Below are 25,965 nucleotides of genomic sequence, written 5' to 3' on the forward strand. Positions count from 1 at the left end.
AAGTGTATTATCAAAAAAAAAAGTTGCATTAGTTCCAGTACCTGAAGTCTAAGACTGCCAGGAAAATAAATTTTAGATCCATTGTATAATCTTTTTCCCTGTTACACTATAAATGTACATATATATATGTATATCTAAACATTTACTGTACAAAATAAAATCATACATAAACAAGGTTGACAACAACCATTAACTCATTACAACACACAGTGGGGCAAAGCAAGGAATAAAGTATGGAAATTATGGTTGCCGCTGGCCAAGAACTTGATTATTTAGTTTATAGCTGACATTCAATAATAGCCAGTACTTGTACTGGGAATATACTTCACTATTTTTGTGAAGGAATATGTAAGGTTAATTCAACAAGGATGATAACATCCATAAAAGCGAAGCTCTATAATGGAAGGACAAACAAACATTAACACTTGCATAGTGTCAAAACTGAATAAGCATAACATTAATGCTTAAGAACAAAATTGTAAGTAAATTTATTGCAAAAATGATACTGTTTAAGGACATACTTACATATTTAGGACTTGATTTTAGAGATGCATTGCTTATAATATTGTACCTTGTTGTAATAGGAATCAGTATTTAAAAAAATTAGGCGAATCGGATTATTTTAACTTACAAATTTTTTTTTTAAATCAGCATGTTTTAAATGGCCGTATGGTCTTACTAGTAACGATTATAGAGTTGCTACGCTTTATAATTCGTACCTAACTGTTAAAGGAATCATCATGCAAAGTTTGAAATTGATAGTACAATTCTAACCTGTTTAAATTAACGCAAAGAGCTAGCCGTTACGGACGAACGGACCGACCCTAATTATAGAAAAGCTTCGCTTTTAAAAAGATAAGACGATTGTAACATACCTACATAAATATGAAGCAAGCGGTATAAGTTAGAGAGTGACAGACGAGCGTACGGACAAACTATATGTACATTTAGATTAGCTTCGCTTTTAAAAATACAAAAGAACAAGATATCATTTTACCTTTGTCGTTATCAGAAAAGAAAGTTGCTTCATTCGCTCTCTTTCTTTTATCTAACTTAATCACCCCTTTTCTCTCTCTTTCTCGTTCTCTACCTCTCTTTTTTTATATTGGTTTAAAGGGAATACAAAGCATATAACTGGCCGACACACAAAGATTTGTTCTCGTGTATAGTTAATATGAACTCACCTGTTTGTCTCAATATACCACGGCCATCCATACACTTCCCCTCCCCCTCTTACTTCTCCCATGAGTTCAGAGCAAGGTGAGATGATTACCCGCCCCTCCCCCTCTCCATAATAAACCATCTCCTAATTGTGTGCTCCAGTGTGGGCCAGTAGACAAGTAACCTCCCCCCACGGAGTAATTATTTTATTCCCAACTCTCAACTTTAAAAAATAAATTAATTACATAGAAATCTTTTAAAACACATTTAATGTGAAAAGACAGCTTATTTACATTTGAGGAAAAAACAAATTAAAAACATGTGATATTAAAAAACTAATTAGGTAAGTAAATAGTATGTTTCATTATTTTTTATGTCCAGAAGCGTTTGTTTTGCAAATGACTGACGGATTAATAGAATATAATTAAGCTTTCTACAAATAATACAGAAGTTGCATAATATGTTAGGTAATCAAATTATATATTATTTATAATTTTTTTTCAAAATTTAATTAGTTTTTACGTGTTATTCAAAAATATAATTTAAAATGAAATGCAAGGATGGCAACAATATATGCAGCGAAAATTATACACAAAATATATCTATTACAAAAAATGTTCTTGTTTTTTGTCAGCGAGGGAGAAGACAGTGGCTGTAAAAATAATCTACACCCATCGATCCCCATGATAATGTTTACCCGCTATAGTTACTGAAGACAGAATTACACACATGAAATGATGGTATAATGCACCTGTCATTAAAGGATAAAACTAGTTTTTTTTATTAAAAAAGAGCAAAAGTGATTATCATAAATTTTGTAACTTACTTATAAAGCATGAAATGAAAATTAACAAACAATAGTTAGCGCCGTTGAGAAATGTTCCGCTAAAGAACATAACAAAAGCGAGGCTTTTCTATCAATAGAATATGGAAGTCAACTCATTTGTTGATTATAAATCTAAATTTTAAATAAAATCTTTATTATAAGATATCCATAACAATACTAGCAATTTTATATGAATAGCAGAAATTGACATGAAATCTTAAAGATTCTTAAAATATTATATTTAATTTAGGGGGCTAGTATTTTAAAGATAAAATTTCAAGCCAATTTGAAGGATATTATTATCATTATATGAATGTTGTTATATCCTTGTGTTATTGTATATAATTTTTGTGATGACTTTTTTCCCGGTTAGAAGGATTAATTGGTAAATAATCAAGGATATCCGGAATAAGACTATGAAAAAAATTTTATAATTTCTTCCCCAATTTTAAAATTTTTGGTATTCTGCTATTAGTAGAGCTCATATATATTTTATTGTAATTAAGTAGAGATTAGTTAACCTCTACTCTCCCCTCCCTTCTGGTTAATACATCATAATAATAATTCTTAATTATGTTTTTTTTTTCGGATCAAGTTGCAAGTAAGAAAAAAGGTACTATTGGCAAGTATTTAGGCTGGTTCCGGTAAAACGACTGTACACCTTTTGACATTGCAATAACTAACATGACTTGAAATAAACCTATATCAAATAATGCATTGAGATCACGCGGCTAAAATTACGCGCAACTATTAATTACTGCGCTGCGAGTTTCAATGGAATTAGTGAGTGTTGTGGAAAAAATATTCTCCTTAGTGTTTATTAAACATGATACTTTTCTCATTTATTGTCGTATGTTATTAATTAAATTTGGTAAAAATTTAACATCAGCAAAGCATAAAATAGTATTGGTAGCGGAATTGTTATATAATTGGAATATGTACTTGCATCCTGCGACTATAAGGTTAACTATCGATAACTTACAGCAATTTGTTGTAGCCATTGTCTATTGAAAACGTCACCTTAAGATTTGAAAAAGGAGATAATAAAAATACTACAAAAAGACATTGAAGTTCGAGTAAACGTTTTGTTAATGTCAAACTGCAAAATAAATTAAGGTCATGAGAAAAGAAATAAAAATTGATGAAATTTAAAGTTTTATGCCTCAGAAAAAAAACGTTCCACATCCCAATTTAAATTAGTGCCTAGTTCTTTGTAGAAATTTTATAAAAATAAAAGTACATATCAAAGATTTGCATTCTTCTTATATATGTTTCTTTTAAAACAAACAAAACCAAAAACTAGTAGTAAACTAGTAGTCCTTGGAAATTATAAAAAGTACAAACAAGGACAATTATGGACTCAAGTAGTACAACAATAGCAATTTAATAGAAAACAAGGATGACAACATCCATAAGTAGAAAAGAACAAAAAAGCATGTATAAGAATACGGACAAGTAGATGTAAAAAGCAATTGTTAAATAAAAGAACGAATTTATTAGAGAGAAAAATCACGAATCCTTTGTATATTTTAAAATACTTATATCTTGTATAAAGAATGATAAACTAGTGGTCAAAGTAAATTATATACTGGATGCTCAGAACAACGGAAAGTTTAATTTTGATACTGTTATCCACAAAAACTTTGAAAATCGGACCAAAAGCACGAAAGATATGTTAAAAATGTAAAAAATATAAAAATAGTCAAAGACCTGCAAAAAAGTAGTCCGACCGCCTTAAATGTTTTTTTATTGATTAAGCTTCTTAATAATGGGAATGTTGACAAAAAGTTACAGCCGTGTATCTTGCATGAAGGCCGGGGAAACGTAATTTTCTCGGCTTCCAACATTCCCATTATTAAGAAGCTTTATCAATAAAAAAAAAACATTTAAGGCGTTCAGACTACTTTTTAGCAGGTCTTTGACTATTTTTATATTTTTTACATTTTATTACGGATGGACAGACGGACGGACATTTAGAATTTTATTTATATTCTATTAGAACAAGGTTAAAGTTTATTTAAATTTGAATACAAAACACACAACCACACACACACACACACACACACACACACAAATAAACTTCTCTACTAACAAGACTAAAAACTCGATTCAACTTTTCTAAGAACTATTAAATTTAATAATTTTATAAGAAAAGGAGAATTTTACTCCTACTTTCTCTTTTCATTTTATTTCAATTGTTGCAAGCTTTTTATTTATTTTTTTCAGCAGCGAAGTAACTTTACTAGTATCAATATTCAACGTCACTAATTTAATTGATTTCAGTCTGCCTTTATATCCGCTATGATATTGGAAAAGTGCTTTTTAATTTGAAAGGCGTCATACTTTAGTCAAGGAAAGGCTTCAGGCTATTTGGAGAGGGAGTATGTTACCCTATCTTTTAAGGTATGCCACTGAGGGCCATAATTCACACGCCAAAAATTTCCCCGACTTAAAAAATCCCGAAAAAATATTTTTTTTTACAAGACAGCAAATAAAAATGATGTGCTCTAAAAGATAAGCAAAATAGCATACATTTTATGTTTTGAACGTCCGTTTGTTAGATCTTTAGAATATCCTTGTTTCATTTTATTTATTTGGTCTTGTAAAAAATGTAATACATTTTTTATTTGAACTTTAAAAATTAGTTTATACAAAAATAAATTTTATATAAATGTGTTTCTAGAACATCCAATATTTAAGTTTTTGCGGGGAGTTGGAAGAGAAATTACACCCCTTATTTGACGTGATTGATGTACTGGCAGGATAACTTTGAACATTTTTGTCTGGTTTATTGTTTGCTTGTTCAGCTCAGTCACTTTTTCCTCCTGTTTCAAAACTTTTTTTGTTTCCCTAATGTAATTCTAAGTTATCCAATATACCAATACCCGCGGATTTAGCGTAAATGACAACGTGCTTACTTGCTATCGGGTTCGATTCTTTACCACTTCTGCTATAAATGAATTGTTACACTAGAGCAAGCGTAGGGAAGTGCCCTGTCCTACAAACCTGCCCAGTTAGGACTTTCAGACAAGGACTGTGCAATCAAATGCTTATTTATCAGTTGAATGTTACTTAACAAACTATCCTATAATGGTATTAGAGTATTGCGACCTTTTTTAAGGTAATGAGGTTTTCTCTATGAAGATCACATGAAATCGAAGGATAATCCCGCCCAAATGAAGTATAAAATATACAAAAGTAACGAAATGTATAATTGTGTGTAGGTGTTTTCAATAAGACACTATAATTGCGTTGGTCTTTGACTATATGGCTGGAAAAAATTAACAAAAAGAAAAAATAGCTGAAATACTATTCTATTTATTTTGTCTGTCCGTCCGTCCGAAACGCTGAGGAAAAAATGAGTCTCTCGGCTACCATCTAAAAACATCTTCTCTATAACTTGCTTTGTCTATACATGATTGTATGTTCATCAAAATACACTTTTTAGAATTTTAGTCTTCTGCTAACCTAAAAAGTTACTTTAGGAGCCTAGAATTACATGTACAAAATTTCAGCTCTATTATTTTATTACTATTTAATAACACTAGCGGCTTCGCCTCTAGCCTCTAGGGGCTTTGCCCCAAGAGATAACTTTTAAAAAGTACTATTGCGCCCATAGTTTAATGTTCCCCAGAAAACATTTTTTTTTTTGGGGGGGGGGGAAGGGAAATTTTTATTTTTGGCATACATTGTATGTGCTATGATTCTTATGGATATTGCCATAATTGCTTTTATTACAAAGTGATTTAAATCCCTCATCTGTAATACAAAGTAGCTTGATGTCTGTCTGTCCGTCTGTCCGTCCGTCCGTCTGAAGCTTAAGATCTCGGTAACTACTTCAGGGTATATACCTATTGGTCCTGTGGTGGTTTTAAGCTATTTTCTTGGGAAGTGGGACACCTTTCCCTTCCCCCCCCAAAAAAAAAAAGTTTTCTGGGGAACATTAAACTATGGGCGCAGCACCAGTAGTACTTTTTTTTATTATCTCTTGGGGCAAAGCCCCTAGAGGCTAGGGGCGAAGCCGCTAGTGTTATTAAATAGTAATAATTTTTTTTCTTTAAACTTCTGAGATAAGAATGAATGAACCTTTACAATACTAACAATTTCTTAAGCATTTTACAGACGTTATAAATCTGACTTTTTTTTTATAGATTTATAAAGGTTATTTGATGATGTGATAACATTAAAACTATAGTAGTCGAGGTACATCGTTTGTTAATGAAAAAATGTATCAAAAACATTTTTATGAACTTAAATGGTTTTAAATGCTAGATGTTATCAATGAATCGTTGATTAATACACATTTTATATTTTGCAATCATGTTACAGAGAACATTGGAGTGTCGGACCAACAAACATATATGTATAGAATAACTACTTTACTAAACAAATTATTAATACTACTAGCGGATACGCCCCTAGAGGCATCTAGGGGCACTTGAGGAGGGGAGAGTCGAATTTGATAACCCAATTTCTTATTTTAGATTTTAAAAGAAAAAGTAAAAAAAGATATTGTGAGTATTGGTGCAGAAAATATGACGTAACAAAAAAAATTAGCCAATGAGAGGCCGTTATTGACCAATGGTAAAATTTATAGTGGCCTCTCATTGGCTAATTTTTTTTGTTACGTCATATTTTTTGCACCAATACTCACAGCATCAACAAACAGACAAACATCCTGTTACTTTAGTATAAGGATTACACCTAATCACCATTTTTAAGAGCAAAATAAATGGAATAAAAAAGTAAAAAAACATAGCAAAATGATTAAGGAAACAAACGTTGGAAATAATTGTAAAATTCCTTTATTCAAAGTTTAAAACCAATATGACGACTCTATCATAATTATATTCACGATAAGAGCGTTTCAGAACGGACACACTATAAATAAATAAAGATGGCTTATATTTTAAAAAGATTCAAATACAAATAAATTTATTTCCAAGAAGTTTAACAGAATGAAAAAAGATTTAGAATGGAAGAATATTGTATTTCAAACAACTATTTTACACTATTCAAGAAATAGCTTTTTCATTATAATAGATTTTTTTATTCGAAAAAAAAACTTTTTTTTGGTGAAATGTATTATTTTATCAAGTGTAACATTCAATAAACTTATCATTACCATCTATTTTAGTTGTAAAGAATTTCATTGTGCCTAATAAAAAAAATGACGTCATAAAATACAAATGACCAATGATAGACCAGAGCTGGATCTTTAAATCATTTTAGTGGTGAGCCAGATCGGGGTGAGTCGAATTTCAGCCAATCACAGCGCGGCATTTTATAAAATGCTGTGCTCTCATTGGTGGAAAGTTGGCTCACCCCGATCTGGCTCACCACTAAAATGATTTAAAGATCCAGCTCAGTATACATTTACCATTGGTCAATAACAATGTATACTTGCCTATCATTGGTGAATTAAAATGCACATTGGCCTATCATTGGTTATTTGTATTGTATGGCATCATTTTTATTATGCAATATAAGCTGCTTCAGTCACAAGTCTAAAATCTTTAATAAACTTTCACAAATTGACTTGAACAAAACCTTTAAGATAAAACAAATTTCTATGATTATGTTGCATTTAATGTGAACTAGATGCACCATTGGTTATTGAAAGCGAATCTTTTTTTTTAGTTTTTGAGAGTCATACTTTCTTACTTACTTATCCGGGTCTTGCTTCTGCAGCAAATTTGGCCACTAAAGTCTATGATAGATTTATTTGTAAAAAAGAATTGAATATGGAAGTGCAGTTTCTTTAGAAAATAAAATTAAATGTTATTATTTATTTAAAATTTGAGTAAGTCAATCTAATATTACTACGTAACTTCTTTAACGAAAGTTACCTATTTTGACTGTTTGTTTTCTTATGTGTTGATATAAAAAATTTATAATAAAAAAAAGCAAGAAAAACAAAATTGCTTATATCTAACAATTCAGTGGTTACTTTATAGAAACTGGAAAAACATCATTTTGAAGGTCGAATGACTTTTTAATTTTTTTGCGTCAATTCTATGGAAGTTGTCATCATTGTTGATATTCGTTTTATTGGCTTAAAACCATTTCTCCCCCCTCTCTCTCCTTTCTCTCAACTACATCTCACAATCTAAATATTAAACTACTTTTGTGCATGTGTCCTATCACTTACGTAAAATACATTATCATAAAATCATTAGAATCGCATATTGTCTGATTAGCACAAAGTTCCCCACCAATTTGCCCCAATCTCTTCATTTAACAACCACTCTGATGTATTTGCTATTTGTTTTTTTTGTGAGTAGTAAAAACCAGAGTAAAGGGATAAGACAATGACCGATAAATTGATGTAAATGATGATGCACAAAATTACCCCTTCTATAGATTAAATTTAGTGGTTGAAACGTTTCAACACTCAACTAAATGAATCATCCAATCAAAATTCACTATAGTCTCCAAAGTTGTTAAGCCAACGAATAAAAAAGTTATGATAAAACTTTGGGGACTAGAGTAATAAACAGCCCATTGCCCCCTCTCTTTCTCTGCGTAAAACACTATAGGGATGCAATATAACATGAGGAATTGAATGCATACCTCTATAGCATGGTAGGACGTGGTAACAGGGATGGGGATATTGCATCTGGAAAAGAACATTTCACAACTTTTTAAAAGCGAAGCTTTCCTATAATTAGGGTCGGTCCGTCCGTCCGTCCGTAACGAATAGCTTTTTTCGTTAATTTAGGCATGTTAGAATTGTCCTATCGATTTCAAATTTTGAATTCCTTTAGTAGTTAGGTACGATTTAGAAAGCGTCCATTTAAACATGTTGATTTTTTTTTACTTTTTTAACAACAAATTTTTATGTGATCTAATCATCCGATTGATCTGATTTTTGGTATATTGATTCCTGGGACAACAAAGTATAATGTTATAAGCGAAGCAACTCTATAATCAAGTTCTAAATATGTAAGTATGTCCATAAACATTATTCTGTATAAAGCAGTTTTTCAACAAATTTACTTACAATTTTGCTTCGACTCTTATACATTTATATTCTAATTATTCAGTTCTGACACTATATAAGTGTTCATGTCCGTTTGTCCTACCGTTTCAGTGCTTCGTTTTTATGGATGTTGTCATCCTTGTTTTTTATCAATTGTTTGTTTTCATTGTAATTATGTAATTTTAGAACATTACAATATGCCTATTGGCCAATTTTTTTTTTTTTAAATCAATAATCAAGGGAATAAATTTCTTCAGATGTGATATCCCTTTCCCTGCGTGGTAGGGCAGATTAATTATTAATGGAATAAAAAACTGAAACAGATCAAATGGCACAGTGAAAAATACAAGTTAAGGTTTAAAAGTGGAAGTTAAAAAAGTTCTTGGCTATTGAAATTGTCATGTTATTTTTAATCAATTTACAGAAACAGTTTCTCCTTATGTATCATTAAGTAGATATGGATAAGTTTTACTTTTATGACAGCGTGAAACATAAAAATTACTATTTTATGTTTAAAACAAAGGAATCTTCAAAAACAGTAGAAAAATCGACATGTTTACTAAAAAAAACTTTCTAACAATAATGTTTGAAGGCAAAGAATGTATCTATAAATTTGATCAGTTTTTAAATAACACAGTGCAATAAAAAAAAACCTCAAAGATCCAGGGTATGGGAAAATGTATTTGTTTTGTTATCTTTGCCCCCCAAAAATAATATCCAATCAAAGTTATAAATTCATAATACTTAGGGAAAAATTTACCGTTATTTGTCTTCTCTTTACATGAAAATAAAAAAAAAGAATATTTAAATATTTATATTTATAACTATGTTTTTTATTTGGTTGTAATAAATGTTTACAAAATAATCAAGGATGACAAAATCCATAAAAGCAAATAAATTTTTACCTTACTAACTTTTCGGATAGAATTCTAAAGAATTCTATCATACTTTGGTCTATAAGAAGAAGAGCTTAATGTTTCTGACGTAATGACGAACTGAACATTAGATTAAGACATTAGATGGGGAAGGTGTTAAATAACTTATCTCCCCATTGCAGTGTCCATGTGCCGACATTCAATTGGGCCATTGAAAATTAACTAATGGTGTTAGTTATATTAACACAGCCAAGTAGCAGAAAATAATTTGGTAACAGACGAAAAAGGTCATTGAAAAAGAGAGGGAGGTAGTTATCTGTATATTCATCTATACTATTAAATCTGTTAAGTGAACACAGATTTAAGTTAAAGAAAATTATCTCTTCGAAAAAAATTTAATCCATAAAAGATGAAAGAACTTCTAATAAATATTTCGCTTATATATATTAAGAGATATAAGTTTTCCGGAATTGTAATGTAGGGAGTAGATTTGAAATCTGCATCAAATATTAAGGATTTTTTATAAAATTCGTTTTTTGTATAATTCTTTATCTAAAAGCGGAAATACAAATTAAGTTAATTAATTTTGGCATCTGTGATTGGTGGATTTAAAAAATCAACCAATTAGAGCGCAGGTAGTTTAAAATCCAACTATCCTATTGGTCAAAATTAATTAACTTAAAATGTATTTTCGCTTTTAGATAAAGAATTTTACAAAAAACGAATTTTATAAAAAATCCTTAAAATTTGATGCAGATTTCAAATCTACTCCCTACATTAAAATTCCGGAAAACTTATATCTCTTAATATATATACACTAGCGGCTTCGCCCCTAGCCTCTAGGGGCTTTGCCCCAAGAGATACTTTAAAAAAAAGAATAAAGTACTACTGGTGCTTGGTCTAATGTTTTCCCAAGAAATTTTTTTTTTTTGGGGGGGGGGGGGAATTTTCATTTTTTGGGGGTGTCCCACCCCCCAAGAAAATAGCTTAAAACCACCACAGGACCAATAGGTATATACCCTGAAGAGTAGAATCCGATCGGTTCAGTGGTTACCGAGATCTTAAGGGACGGACGGACAGACAGAATGACAGACAGACAGACAGACATCATTCTACTTTGTATTATAGATAAATTTAAATAAGCTGTAAATTACAAAAAAAGTAAGACAAAAATCAAGGATCTTCAGAGATAAGACAATGGACGATAATATTATGTATATATATACCCATAGATGACGAACAAAACTTCCCCATTAAAAGATTTACATACTTGGTTGAAAAGTTTAGGCAATGCTTATATCATCAAACCAAGATTTTAATTAAATACCTAAAGTTTTCAAACCAATGTATGGGGGAGAAGGTTTATAAAACTTCGGGTACCAGTACATGATTTACAGGCTAAAGTCCCCTCCCTTCCTGGACAAAAATATAGTTGTAAAATGGCAGGGCGAAGGGATTAAAAATTTGGTGGTATATTACAAATGTTCTGAATGTTTGAAAAACAATTTGATAATAAAATGTTTATACTACCTTTTACTCTCCGAAAATTTTATTCTACATTAAAATATTAATAAGCGGCTTTCCTCTTACCCCATATGATCAATAACTTTTGAGAGAGAAAAAATCATACTTTTCATTCGTGTTTAGTTTAGGTTAGGTTAGGTACAGAAAAGATAGCCCCACAGAGATATTACTTTGTAGAACATAGCCCCACAGGTTTAGATTTTTCAAAGAAGCTTGAAAGATTTTCAAAATAGAAATAAAGTGGGGGGGTTTCTGTTGTCCAAAAGCACCCAACGAGAAATCCTGACAAAAAATAACTTTTTAACCTATCCATTACTAGCAGCTACGACCCTAGAGGCCTCTCAGTGATTCTACTTTAAATTTAATATTCAAAAAAGCAAAAAAAATTCGGAGGAGATTTTATCTTGGGGGGGATAGGTTCAAACTTCTAAAATAGTTGGAAACCTTCCCTGCACCTACAAGAAGATTTACTGCAAAGGAGAACCATATTGGTCCAGTGGTTAGTCCACATTTACTGTTCTATAAGGATTCTTGGTGACAAACCCCAAACTGTCACAGTTTTGAGCAAGACGATTCCTGTGACGTCATACAAAAAGGGAAGGGGGGAAGAAAATCTCTTCCCTTTTCTCCCATCTCTTTTGAAGAGATTTTCTTCCTCCCTTCCCTTTTTCTTTCCCGAAACGTATATGACGTAACTGGAATCGTCTTGCTCAAAACTGGGACAGTTTTGGGTTTGTCATTCTTGGTTATAAATTATTTTGTGTACATCATATTAAGCATCCCTCAACCATGGTGTGAGATACTTCGATAAAACTTATTTTCAAGTTTTGCTTGGAATAATAAAAGTTGTTTGTCACGTAATTTATTAACATACAATATTATATATATTTATACACCTTTTTCCTATAAATTAAACTTAGATATCACGCCAAGACTTCGTTAAATCGAAACAATTCATAGAGATATCAAAGAAACCAATTTATGCTCTAAACTGAATTTCTCAATCTTAACAAAATATTGCTTCAATAATTTTTACACTAGCCTATGTCAAAAACTAAATTAATTCGAAAAAAAACCTGTACGTGATATTCAGCTGTTGTTGGGGGGGCAACACTTATCAAAATTGACGACCTTTATACCTGCCCCCCTCACCCCCTTTACTTATTTCTTGGAAAATTGTTCTACGTAAAGCTAAACATATTTTGTTTTATCTGTAAAATATTTAGTTTTTGCTAAGGATAGTCGTGACACACATACTTTTATTATATCCCTCACATAGTCGTACTTTAAGAAGTACTTGCTTCTGCGCCCTTGGCATTTAGGTGCTCTGTTTAAAATTAGCCTAAAACCATCGAGGGACCTATTTGAAGCTTATGTTTTAATTTAGGATATCCTCAACAGGAAAGATAGAGAATTATTTTTATTTTAAGCGGTAGAACCGATTGAATTTTTCCTTATAAGATCTTCATATATGATCTCTGGTAGGGTTTTGCTCTCTAACTCATTGTGTCCGTCTCTGGGGGAAGTATGATTTACCCAGTTTCAATTTGTGATAGACAGCTGATTTTTTGGTTAAAATATAAATATATTACTTGGTCAGTACTCAAATATCTGTAATGCTTTTTTAAAATGTTAAATATACATCAATAGATGATTTTTGTATAATATGGACTGGTTAACGGATAATCTCAATTAGGATCAATTTATAATAAAGTTCAACAAAATAGAATCAATTTATCTTATTTACAATAACGTTTATTTCTAATAAGCTATAGTTTAAAGTATAAGCAAACCCAATTATTTATTTTTTCATAATCCTATTTTTAACTAAATACATCAAAAAGTAAAATTCTAAAGAGTGTATATTTCCTTAGGTATTAAGCTTCTACCCCAATAAAGCCATAGTGGTTATAAAATCAATAATAAAGGGGGAAAAGCTACTAATGTTTTTTTTGTGAAGAATCATACCAATTTTAGCCATCATCCTGTTTTAATATTTCACATTTTAAACTTGTTTCTGTTCTTTGTTATTAACGGATATTTGTATCCTTGTTCAAGAAAAATTAAAGCAACACAGATTGTTAAAGGACATTGTTATGCAAATTTTCTCGCTTTTTGTGTTTAGTTCTATATTAAGGTGTCATCGACTGTTTTAATTTTCAAAGAATGTGAAATTTAGCTGACTAAACTTTAGAGAAAAAATGTTCTGAATTGCAGACTCCTACACTTTTTATACAAGGTTCCCCAGTCGCAAACTCTTTAAAGTATAAATAAAGCCATTAAAGTCAGGCAGTTTTTAAAGGTAGAGATCTTTCTACAATTAGGGTTGGTCTCAGTCTGTCCGTCCTTTTGTTGAGAAACGTTCTAAACATTAAGTTAAGCATGTTGGAATTGTCATATCGACGCAATCACGGCATGCTGATTCTTGAAAAAGTTAGGTATAAAAAAGATAATACCTGAACAACAGACAAGCCGAAAAATTCTGGCGGTTATCTGACCCTTTATTTCCTCAGAGCCATGAGTTAAACCTTTTCATTTCAAAATATTCTGCTTTGTCAGGGAAAAGACACCTGATGTAATTCTTATCAAATTTTTAACTAATTTTTAGCTAAGAAATTTTTCCTTTTGAAAATGTTACAATTGCAAGTGTACTTTAAAATATGATATTTTTTAGATAGTTTTAAAATTCCAAAGAATTTAGAGAGCACCAGTGTAAAGTCGAACCTATTCTAAATCTAAATTCGGTTCGTCCACACGTCCGTTACAGATCGTTAATTAAAACACGTTTGAGTTGTCCTATCGATTTAAAATTTGGCATGGACACTGGACAGTAATTCCTGTAATAGTTAAAGAAGCGTAGAAACTCTAAAATGATAACTATAAAGTCTAAATTTAAATATATGATTTTAAATTTTTTATACGATGCAATTTTTGTAATTTTGATTTCTATGAACACTATTAGTAATATTATCATTATCTATAATTTAGTCTTACGTTGGATTTACATTTTGTATCTAAGTAACTTTAGGATAGATAGCAGTGAGGGAGGGGACATTGGGCTGTTAATTACACTAGTCCCCAAAGTATTCTAATAACGTTTTCTTACTCGTTGGCTTAACAACCTTGAGGACTTCAATTGAATTTTGATTGGTTGATTTATCTAGTTGATTGTCTAAACTTTCAACCACTAATTGTAATCTATAGAAGAAGAAATTTTTAAAAATCATCATTGGGAATGTACATCAATTTATCGGTCATTGTCTTATCCCCTCAGATTCCTGGATTAAATTTTAGATACGTTGTTGCTCTATATTTGTATATGTTCGTTATTTTGGCCGTCTGATTTTATGAGCTTTGCTTTATGAATGTTATAATCCTTGTTTTTAGATAAATGTTTTCTTTGATAGTTTAACTTTAAAACAGGATATAATAATTAAAGTAAATCAATAAGATATAATTCTAAGAGAGAAAATAAATTCATATTTCTAAAGTGAGCAGAAATATTATTAATTTTACAATATAGTTTCACAAAATTACTTTGTTTTCAGCCGCAGTGGAGCGTTTGCTGCCGCAGCTTCCGACCCATGCTAAATTACATTTTCAAAAGCTTAGATCCATTTTGACATATTAATTTTAAATTTTGTATTGTTATTTTAGGCATATTAGAATTGTCCTATCGATTTCAAACTTGGCAGGATGATTCCTGTAATAGTTAGTTACAATTTGGATAGCGTAGCATCTGTAGGTCTATTTAAAGTATTTTGATTTTTAACTTTTTACTACAACATCTCTTTCATCAAATTTTTTGTATACCTTTGATAGCAAGGTACAATGCATGTTTAATGGCATTTGAAGAGTCAAATTGTGCAATTAATTGCGCTTAAAAGGGAAAATTTTGATACATAACACTTTGTGAAAAAGAAAATTTTGAAATTTTAAGATTATCATATATAATATGATGAGATGTACTTCCAAAACCTTTCATCTTAATTCCCTTCTCGTTACTTATGCAAAAAGGTTAAATCTTAGATCTTCAGTTCAACTTATTCCTTTTGGTGACTAAACTTTTTTAAGGTTACATTTACTCAATGCAGTACGGATTTTTTACGATTTTATCTAATTTATTTATAGTTTTCAAAAAAAAGGCGAACAAAAAAAATTGTTTATAACCACTACAAAATATGTGCCTGCCTGTGTATCTGTACTTCGCGTAAGAACACACACACCAACTTTATTTTACATGAAGTTTATAAAAAAAAGAATTTTTAGAACTTAATTTATAGTCGTTAGCTCAGGGAAGTGTGTTAATATCTGTTTTTTTTCTCGATTTTTTGGTACATTTTCCAATAAGAATATTGGACTCTAGTTTAAATTTGATAAAGAAAAATTTTGAAGTTTTGTTTGGATTGGTTTGGGAATTTTGTGCTTGGATTTTTCCCTTGATGTTTAAAATAGATATTTTGTAGATGTACTAAATGTATGAAGTATAGACTCCAATGTTTGCTTGCATCACTGAAGAGAAATCTTCAAAGAAAATTTTGTCTCTCTATATGATGTCTTTCCCTTTTTAAAATTAGTTTCGTTTTTGGTCGCGGAGCTACTCTTTTAGTGAGTTTTGAACTGTATGAAGTTTGTCTATGCAAGGAAAAAGACCGGGAAGTTTAAAGAATTTTACATCATATTTAATTGCATTATTAATAATGAAAACATTTATTTATGTAATTTTCAACAATTTGAATAACTCTTTACAATTAATGTGCTTTTTAATAAATTTTGACCAAAGAATAGAACAATCTATAGCAAAGGCAGATAGAAGGACAAACAGACTCAAACACTTAAAGAATAACTAAGAATTCATCTAGATTATAATTATCTTATAATTTATCTAGAAGAATTAATAATATTTTTTTACATGAATAATATTAATTTTTCTGATGACATTATGTATTCTCTTAGTGTTTTTTCCTAAGTATAATTATCTTATAATATTATTATTCATACAACAAAACATGAAGCAGCTTTTAGTGCCTAATGTAAGATGACCTCATACAATACTAATGCCCATTTAGGCCAAAATGCATTGTAATTGACTAATGGTAAAATGTATACTGATCTATAATTAGTCATTTGTATAGTTTGACGTTAATTTTTATTAGGCAATATAAGCTGCTCAACAAAACATAGCTAACAATATCTATAAACGAGAATTAATCTAATTTGAAACCGATAAAATGATTCTAACATGACTTTTTTGTATCACATGCCATATATAGAAAATCTTTCGTTGAATATTTCCTAAACATAAAACTAAATCTGCATTTAATTTTTGCATAATAGTTCATTTTTTATGAAATAAATTACGAATATTTTTTTAAAATTTTATTGCGAGTAAGGTGGGAATATTGGTTATCACAAAGTTAAAAAGTTTATATAGGTTTCTTCGCACAATGATTTATCAACTGTGCATAATTAACAAAAACACGTTTGCAACTACAGTTAGCAAATTAAATGAAGCCTGCAAGAAATACACTACTTTTAGAAAACACTTGAATATGACATCTGTTGTGAATAATTTTATAATTATTTGTGTTATTTTAAGACTTCTTTTTTACAATGAGATCACAAGAAATTGTAATCTGAATCTCCAGCAAATTAGATTTAGTTGAAATGAAATCCTAGATAAAACCAAAATTACAGGATTATCTTCTTTACATATCCTTCCTTTTCAGTGGATGTTTCCATCGTTTGGTTTCTAAATTTAGAGTACACTTCAAAAATAGAAAATGTAATGGTAAATTCTAGCTGTTTCTCATGTTCTAAAATACTAAAAAATAAGTTCTGCTAGTTTGGGAAGCTTCTTAGTCTTACCCTCCATTTAATGTAACCTAAATGAAATCACTTATGTTAGAAAGCTCCATCAAATCTAGTTTCTAATAAAATCACTTCTCAATAATTATTATAATTCATGTTTGTGTATAAAATCAATTATAATATCATATATACACCCTTTAAACAAACAAACATAATTTTACTCAAACAAAACTGGATTGTTAAACTTTGTAATTTTGCATTACAATTTTCAACTTGCAAGTTTTTACAGGTTTTCCTAAGCATTTGTTAAGTTGATTGTTTAAAATATAAGACAAGCTAAAATTTTGAAATAGTGTCATTGGTGTATATTTTATAACTAGATAAGACTAATTAAAAGTGTTTTTAATATGGGCTAGAAACAAGGAGAAAATGTTATGAAAAAAAAAGGAATAACATTAAATTTTTATTTTACCTGCTTGATAACTTTTTTATCTAGAGGTGAAACACTATACAAGTTGTATAAGATTAGAAACACAGGTTGAGACATTAATAAATCCCTTTGTTGTCTACTCTTAATAGAAGTTATATAGATCTAACCATTTATCTAGATTTTTCTTTTTTGCCTTTGAAAAGTTGTGTTCATTTTAATAAATGTTCAAATGTTGGTTCAGTAAACTATCTATATTTATAGAAAATTTAATTTTCAACTAGATAAGGATAAAATTAATCTATTAATCAAATTTAAATTCTAATCTAAAGTTACTTTTAAAAATTTATTTTTATGAATTTAACTTTCTAAAAATAAGTTCTAATCATATTTTATTAATAACTCAGTTTTACTAAATATATATCACTGGATCTGAAAATAATTTAATTATTTTTTTTTATGAAATTTAACAAAAATATAAATAAAATCAAAAATATCAAAAATGTTCATTCATTGAAAGAAAACTATAAGTTATATTAGTAACATTTAACTAATATTGTCCCTACTCATGGTAAAATAATCAAAAGGTGAAGGTTAAACAATTTTATAAGCAGAGTATTAACTTAAACTTTCAAATAAAATTGTACATTATACAATACTAGCGGCTACGCCCCTAGAGGCCTCTAGTGGCACTTTGAATGTTTTTTTTATTTAAAATATCTAATTACAGAAATAATTGGTTTATGTTTCGTTCAAGTCTCTTTTTCGGGAGGGGTAATTTTTTTTCTAGGGGCGATTTCTTCTGAGAGGGTGGTGGTACCCTCCTTCAAAATAGTTATAAACCTTCCCGGGACTTATGAGAAGCTACCCTGTTAAGGAGAACCCGATCGGTTCAGCGGTAAGCGAGATCCTTCGGTACAAACACACAAACACACAGACATCCTGTTACTTTAGTATAAGGATTACAAAAAATACTGTTTGAGGACATAATGCATTTTTAGGATTTAATGAGATGCTTTGTTAAAAATATTGAACCTTGTTGTCCTATTAATTATGTTTCGAAAAATCATATGAATATAATTATATGATACACAAAATTGATATGATTTAAATAAATGTACTTTCTTTCTGGTAACAATTATAGTGTTGTTATGCCTTTCAAATCGTACCTAACTGTGACAGGAATCAAGTTTGAAATCAATAAGACAATTTTGACATGTCTAAATTAACGATAAGATCTATCCATTACGCACTGACGGACGTTCGGACTTATGGACCATCCCTAATTATAGAAAAGCTTTGTTTTTAACACTACAATAAAGTCTTCAAACATACATATGATAAATGTCAAATTGGGGAAAGGGATAATATGGATGGTTGTAGATTAATATTATTTCTGATACTTTTTTTATTTTGTCCAAAACTGGTTCATTGTGCTGTTATCAATATACGACCACAAATCGAAGTAAAAGAAAGAAGAATAAGGCAAAACTTTACCTTGAATAACTTTCATAAAATGAAAAACTTTTTATAGTTATATCAATTCCTACGTTAACTAGAGATTCGATCTGATTTTTTTGTTTTGAACGCAGCAGTTCCTTAAAAATAGAATATTCGCACCAATGTCAAAATACGCTTCACAGTAACAAATAATGATTCTTTGTGTAATTCAAAATGTGAAACTTTAGTTTTGCAAGATTCCACTCTTTTTGTTTGTTAAGGCTTTGATGCCTAAGGGCATAATTACCCTTGTTTTGTATATTTATAGTACTTGATTTTAAAATATTTTTCTTTGATTTACACATTATTAGTATGGCCTCTTACATAATCATTATCGATTCCAATATTCCACAAAAATATTCTAAACATCATATCATAAATCTAATTATGATATAAATATGAAAAACTTAGCATTTCGCTTTAATATATGTTGTCATCTTTGTTTTATATGTTTTCAAAAAAGTTTAGTCTGTCTATGTTTGACCATCTTTTTTTCTTCGCTGGTAAGGATGTTGCTATTCATGTTTTATCCTGAACTACTGAGTACTGATATTCTTTAATAAGTATGGAGTTGCTATGCTTCCTAAATTTATCTTTCTACATGAACCTTAATAATGCAAGAGATGCGAACATACGAAATTTTAAAATCACTAACTGGTGAAAAGATTCACTTTAGTAAGACTGTACGTACTGTAGGGTCTTTGGAAACTTTTAAATTTGTAATCAAATTTAAACTCCTACAAATATGTAAGTGTAACTCGTAATACTTTTACATTCAAATTGTGACATTTTCAAATATTTTAATTAAAGATCAAAGATTAACCTAGATCAAACTTAAAAAACATTAATAATGGTTTTCTTATGGCTTAAATGGCTTAAAAACTGTTTTTTTTAATTGAGCCTGCAACAGTAATGGTTAGAGTAGGGGAAATGCTTTGACCCAAAAAATGCCTTAACTTTAACTGACCACCGCTCAAGCGTTTTTGGATCAATTTTGACGGATAAAAGTCGTTTTAGAGAGCCTTATATAGGGTCGGTCCGTCTATAACAATTAGTCAAAATCGTTATGAAATAAGGGTAAGTATACATTTAAAGATCTCTAAAATTGACGTAGTGGACGGCCTTTATCAGAGGATTTGATCAGAGCCCGTTACCTTAAATTTCTTTGCAAGTCTTACAAGTGGAATAGTAGTCGCCAGTCAAGAATTTTAAAATCAGGAAAGGTAGCTGCCTACCTTGTTGTTTTAAAACTTTCTAAGACTGATATATTTCATGATTTGTGTAAATTTGATTTTGCAGTAAGCAATCTTGATAATCTGAATTTAATAAGACGTCTTTGAATTAGGTTTTATATCATATTAATAGGAATCTAAAAATAAAACAAAAATCCATACATAAAATTAAGTACAAAAGTATATGATCATGTTTGATATAAAAAACAAGTAAGATAAAGTCTACAAGTAGCGAAGCGTTTAGAACAAAACACATAACACACACATATAGACACAACCTCACTATTTTATAATCACATCTAAAATAAGTCCGATGTCCGTCCTTCTGTCTGTCAAATTAAGGTATGGAAGTATGCTAAATTTGAAACTATATAAATATGATGTCACAAACTATGTTAAAAAGTCAGTAAAAAAAAACGTCCAACAGACTGACAAACATTACTTGTAGGTACCTTTGCAAAAAAAGTTATCAACTTATACACGCACATACACACACACACACATACACACACACACACACATGCATGTATGCCAGATATCTCACGAAATATGATCATCTTAATATTTCTGGCTTGATCATGGATTCACCAGTGTTTCAGGGTGAGGGCAATGGTAGAAAAATTTATTCTCCCTATTGTTCATTTAATACTTTTTACATGCAGGTTATTTTCAGGGGAAGAACTTGTTGTCATCTAGTTAATTTAAACGTCATTGTCTCTTTCAAGGACGTCCAAGGGGGAGGGGTAAAGTGGGGATTACCCCCCCCCCTCCAAACTAAAAAATCCATAACAAAAAAAATTTTGCGCGCTTCGCGCTCATTTTTACTACTAAATATCTAATCAAATTTAAATTACCCTTGCCAACAGATTTCAGAGGGGGTAATTCCCACCCCCAAGCAAATTAAACTCCGGGGTAAAAAAATTGGGGGGGGAGGGGAGTGAACAAAAAATTTGCGGCCATTTTACCCCCCCCCCCCCCCCCCAAATAAAAAAGCTTAGACGCCCTTGGTCTCTTTCCTTCCTGGGATTCAGAAAAAGAATGATGTCAAGCAATTTTCATTAGTTGCAGATAGATGATATATTTTTTTTTCCTTTAAAAAGCCTGCCATATGTACTAATATGTCCTATATTTAGAATATTTTTGTTTCCGGGCTGGTTTTATGCTATTTTTCGGCACCTTTTTACCACTTTGTAGACAGAATCTCTAGATGCATCCGCTACTTTTCTATATAAGGGAAGAAAATTAGTTTCATAAATATTGGTTTTATGTGTATTAAGTTTCAAAAAATGTAATGCAGCAATAAAATTGTTACAAAACTTTCTTTAAAACTTTCATGTGCTTTTTAACACTAGAAATTTATTTATTATATCAATATCAACAAGTTTGGTATTGTGTCTGGTAAATAATATATTAAATAGGATAGTTTTATATTTAATTCATTTTAAAACTTTTAAGATGAAATTGAATTTTTCTTCTGAAGAATTTTCATATTTATTTATATTGACAATGATATAGCATTCAAAGAAGAAAAATAACATTTCCATTGAATGACAGCCAGAAGATTTCGGCTATAAATCATACAGGGAATCTATGTTTTAAGCTAGCGTCTGCGCCCCTATCATCTAGGGATTCTATTTACAAAGTGGCAGACGCGGGCTAGAAAAATAGCTTAATTCCATCCCAAAACTTAAATATGAAAATAAAGTAGCCTAAAACTATCACAGGACCTATATAAATCTTTCCTGAAATAGAGAACCCAATAGGTTTAATAGTCAAACTTCAGACAAAAAAACCTTACGACTTTATGTTATAGGATTGTTTATTCGTACTACAAGCAGCTACGGCTATAGAGACCTCTACGAGCAATTGAAGAAAGGGTGGAGGGAAAGTCAACACCTTCAATCTTTCGGTGGATTTAAACCTTACATGCAAATCAGAATCATATCGGTCCAGTGGTTAGCAAGAAATTCAGTTACTAAGACAAATATAGACAGACATCCTAATACTTTTATATAGGAGATTTTATCCAATAAACTGCCTTATTACTGGCACCAAACCTGGAGGCAAAATAATTTTTTACTTATGTATTATAAATGTCCCTGACTACGCTCTTCATTTGATTTCTTTTGTTTGAAGTTTTCTAGCTTTTTAATGCATCATGTCAAATACAATTCTTTATCTATATCAAGAACGATTCCGTCTAACAATAGCGAAGCTGTGTGAACTCTTAAGGGCATATTATAAACATAAGGACATAAATGAAGAAAAAATAGAGAGAAACAAAGAGGAAGGAGATGTAAAAACTAAAAAAAGATACGAAAATGTTTTTTTTGTGAAAACAAAATAAAAGCTTTCAGTTTCCTGTCATTTTATTTGGTGCTCTATGTTATAATAGTGAAATGAAGGCACTCATTAACTATTAAGTCTAGCATGTCTAAATTGAAAGCCTTTATTTTGAAATAGAAAATTACATAGTTTTAGATAAGCTTATCCTTAAAAAATATTTGTATTCTATTGATTGTATAATTTGTAAAATCAATTATTTTTTTCTCTTAATTATTTTGCAAAGAAAAAGACCATGACATATTTTGATGTATTTTTTTCTATTGAGAACAAATATTTGAAAAGGGCTCGACATCTCTGTCAACGATACGCACAATTTGCGGCTGAATAAAGAATACCACTGTTCTTGATAAGTTGTGCATTTGTATTTTGTATGCATTGCAACTTTTAAGAAAGACATTTTTATTATAAATAAAAACAAGGTTGACTAAATCACAGCAAAAAAAAGTTTATGGATGGACAAAGGGACAAGAGAAAGGTTTTGCAATATTACAAAAAAGTATTTATGCTCATCGATAGAGGGAATCTTTATTAAAAACTTTACATGCATATCTTAAAATTTTCCCCACAGCGTTATGGACGGACTGACAAAGTGAATCATAAAAAAAATATATATATGACCGCAACACATTGCATTGGAATCCTCAAAGTCATACAGCTAAGCACGGGTTCAACAGCCGAGCCTTAATTTCTTTTTAGTTAAATGAAGGAATTTGGTAAATAAAGGACTAAAAAATTTATTTAAAGCCTTTTAAATTCTTCAATAAATTTGAAATTCAATAGAGTGTAATATTCTATAATGTTAGCTTCCAAGTCAACTATCAACTTACAGATAAAAAACCCACAAAGAAGCTTCGATGCAATAAATAAAAGTATCTTTTTTTTCAGAATCAAGAAAGATGTGAGTGGTACAAGGAAGAACATTCAGTGATTTCATATTGTCAAAGAAAGATTGAAAATATGTGATAGGAAAAATAAATAAACATTATAAAAAGAACTCTCTACACTGTGCTAAGTATCAATGAAGTTGAAGGTAAGATTAGCGCCAACAGAAATATATAAAATTATGTATCTAGTAGATGTATGAGGAGCTGTAGGCGTAATCCTTATATTAAAGTAACAGGATGTCTGATTGTCTGTGTGTTTGTATGTTTGTACCAAAGGATCTCGCTAACCGATGAACCGATCAGGATCTCAATTAAAGGGTAGCTTCTCAGAGGTCCCGGGAAGGTTTCTAATTTTTGTGGGGGAGGATATCACCACCCTCCCAAGAAAAATCACAAAAAAAATCGAAACTGTTTTTAATAGTCTCACTTTTGCCTAGAGACTTGTTCGCAACATAGACATGAAATAATAAAACATTCAAATTGCCACTAGAGGCCTCTAGGGGCGTAGCCGCTTGTGGTTACAAATAAAGTAGTAATACAAGTTCAAATCAAAAGCTATAAAAAAGTTTATTATGTAAGATAAATAAGGAAAGAAAAGGGTCAAGTAGGGTACAAAAACAAACTTACATAGTTTCATAGTTACATGTTTACATATGTACATATTCAGCTAGAGACAGCTTTGTAGAACGCGCTTCAGTGTTTATATAAAAAATGGGAGGCATTATAACAAAACGTGCTTATGCTTTGATTTTCTTAAGTAAACATCATCTTTGACTTATTTTTATTTTAGCACAGTGTGTGTGACAGTTATTTGATGTGATTCCAGACTGTCCAACTAGTTTCATACCAAGGAATATTTTTACTTTTTATGTCATTAATCTGTTTCAGAGATGTAAAGGGCAAGATATTGGCCAATAAATTGATATAACTTTTTTTCAAATATGATATTTCTGCATTTTAAATCAGCATTGTCGTTTTATGGCCGTATATTTGATATTTTATGTATGTCTTTGTTTTTGTTTTTCAGCTGTAAGAGATTATATTCAGGGGTTTTTAATGACAATTGCGATAATAGTGATTTTTTTATTTTTCCGTGGCTCCAATATAAAAATATTTTCTTGATTATAGAAATATCTTGAATGATTCCTGATTGAGGTGATTACGGCTGACTTAAGTGCGTCGACAACAAGGACAAGGTTTTTATCATGTCGCTGCACCACGACCCTGACAAGGAAGATCAGTTTGGCAAGAAGGCAACTTTTCAGGCAAAATCACAAGAATTTATTTTGTACATATAAACCTGCATGTTGTTGATATCTAGTGAATTTTAGGAAAATAGAAAATCTTGAAAACAGCGAAACAGATTGAAAAAAAAACAATATGTCGTCGGAACAGGAAAGAATTTATTTCTGGAGTTTATCTTAATCAACAAATCATTCTTTATAAAGACCTGAAAGTTACTGTTTTGTTATCATGTATAGGAATTAATCAGGGATCTAATAGGGATAGGACAATGTTCGATAAATTGATGTACAATACATCCCCAATGATGAAAAAGTTATCCCTTCTGTTGATTACCGTTAGTGGATGAAACGTTTGGACACTCAACTTATTAAACTATCCATTTAAAAATCAATAAAAATTCTCAAAGTTTTTAAGCCAACGAATAAGAAAACATTACTATAAAACTTTGGGGACTACTACCATATACAGCCAAATTTCCCCTTCCTTCCTGGGAATTGAAGAAGCCCTGGCAAAGTAGGAACGTCTTGCCTTAATATCATTTGTCAGGCAAAAAACATACACCAAGATATATTTTTTTATTGAAAGAATTTTATTTGATTGTCATCCAACATTTGTTAATTGTAAAACATTTTCATGAATTAGAAGCAGCACATTCGTATGACATTTACCATAATATAACATGATATACATAATACTTTTCTTTTACCCTTACAAAGTTGGGAGCATAAATTATCCAAAACTCTAAGCCAGGGTGATGTAATAATTGAGTAGCTTCCACGAGAATTGCGGGTCAGCTTGTAATGTAACATAGAATACAATCAGCTATGCGCGAAGCTCACCAATCTAAGATTGGCAAAAGGATTCTCACTTCCAGTCTTTCGGCTCCTGTTACAGGTAGAGACAATAAACAGTATCAAATACTATAAAAATAGTTCATTTCAAAATTTACATTAACCGATAAGATATCTCTAAAAATTATACTACTTACACATTGAATGTTTACTGCTCCCAACTATTCGACAATGGCATTTAGTGTTTCTGACATTTAAAAAGATAAAATAATTGAATAATAAATTTTATTCTAATGCATTGAAAGACTGATATATATGTATAGTTTGAAATGGTTTTAGATATTTTATGTCTGATTTAATA

The 25,965-nt window shown here is 30.3% G+C and overlaps 1 protein-coding gene and 1 long non-coding RNA gene across 11 annotated transcripts in view; both read left to right on the plus strand.

Annotated features, from left to right (window-relative positions):
* The first annotated feature begins 1,331 nt into the window (after positions 1-1,331).
* LOC145315160 (uncharacterized) lies at positions 1,332-24,529 on the plus strand. The gene is made up of 3 exons (XR_013877965.1): positions 1,332-1,504; positions 23,570-23,714; positions 24,359-24,529. It is a non-coding gene; the product is annotated as an uncharacterized LOC145315160 (long non-coding RNA).
* A 164-nt stretch (positions 24,530-24,693) lies between these two features.
* LOC145313675 (potassium voltage-gated channel subfamily KQT member 1-like) overlaps positions 24,694-25,965 on the plus strand; it is an 87,007-nt gene continuing 85,735 nt past the window's right edge. For all 10 annotated transcript variants that reach the window (XR_013877448.1, XM_080153206.1, XM_080153200.1 and 7 more), the window contains exon 1: positions 24,694-24,833. Coding sequence is in view for 9 of the 10 variants with exons in the window: in XM_080153206.1 (XP_080009332.1) it covers positions 24,774-24,833 (60 nt within the window). In the remaining variant the exon portion in view is untranslated. The remainder of the gene's footprint in view (positions 24,834-25,965) is intronic.

Source organism: Acartia tonsa, chromosome 3 (assembly GCF_053477335.1).
Source record: "Acartia tonsa isolate MP-2025a chromosome 3, ASM5347733v1, whole genome shotgun sequence".
In the NCBI taxonomy this organism is placed as follows: Eukaryota; Metazoa; Arthropoda; class Copepoda; order Calanoida; family Acartiidae; genus Acartia; species Acartia tonsa.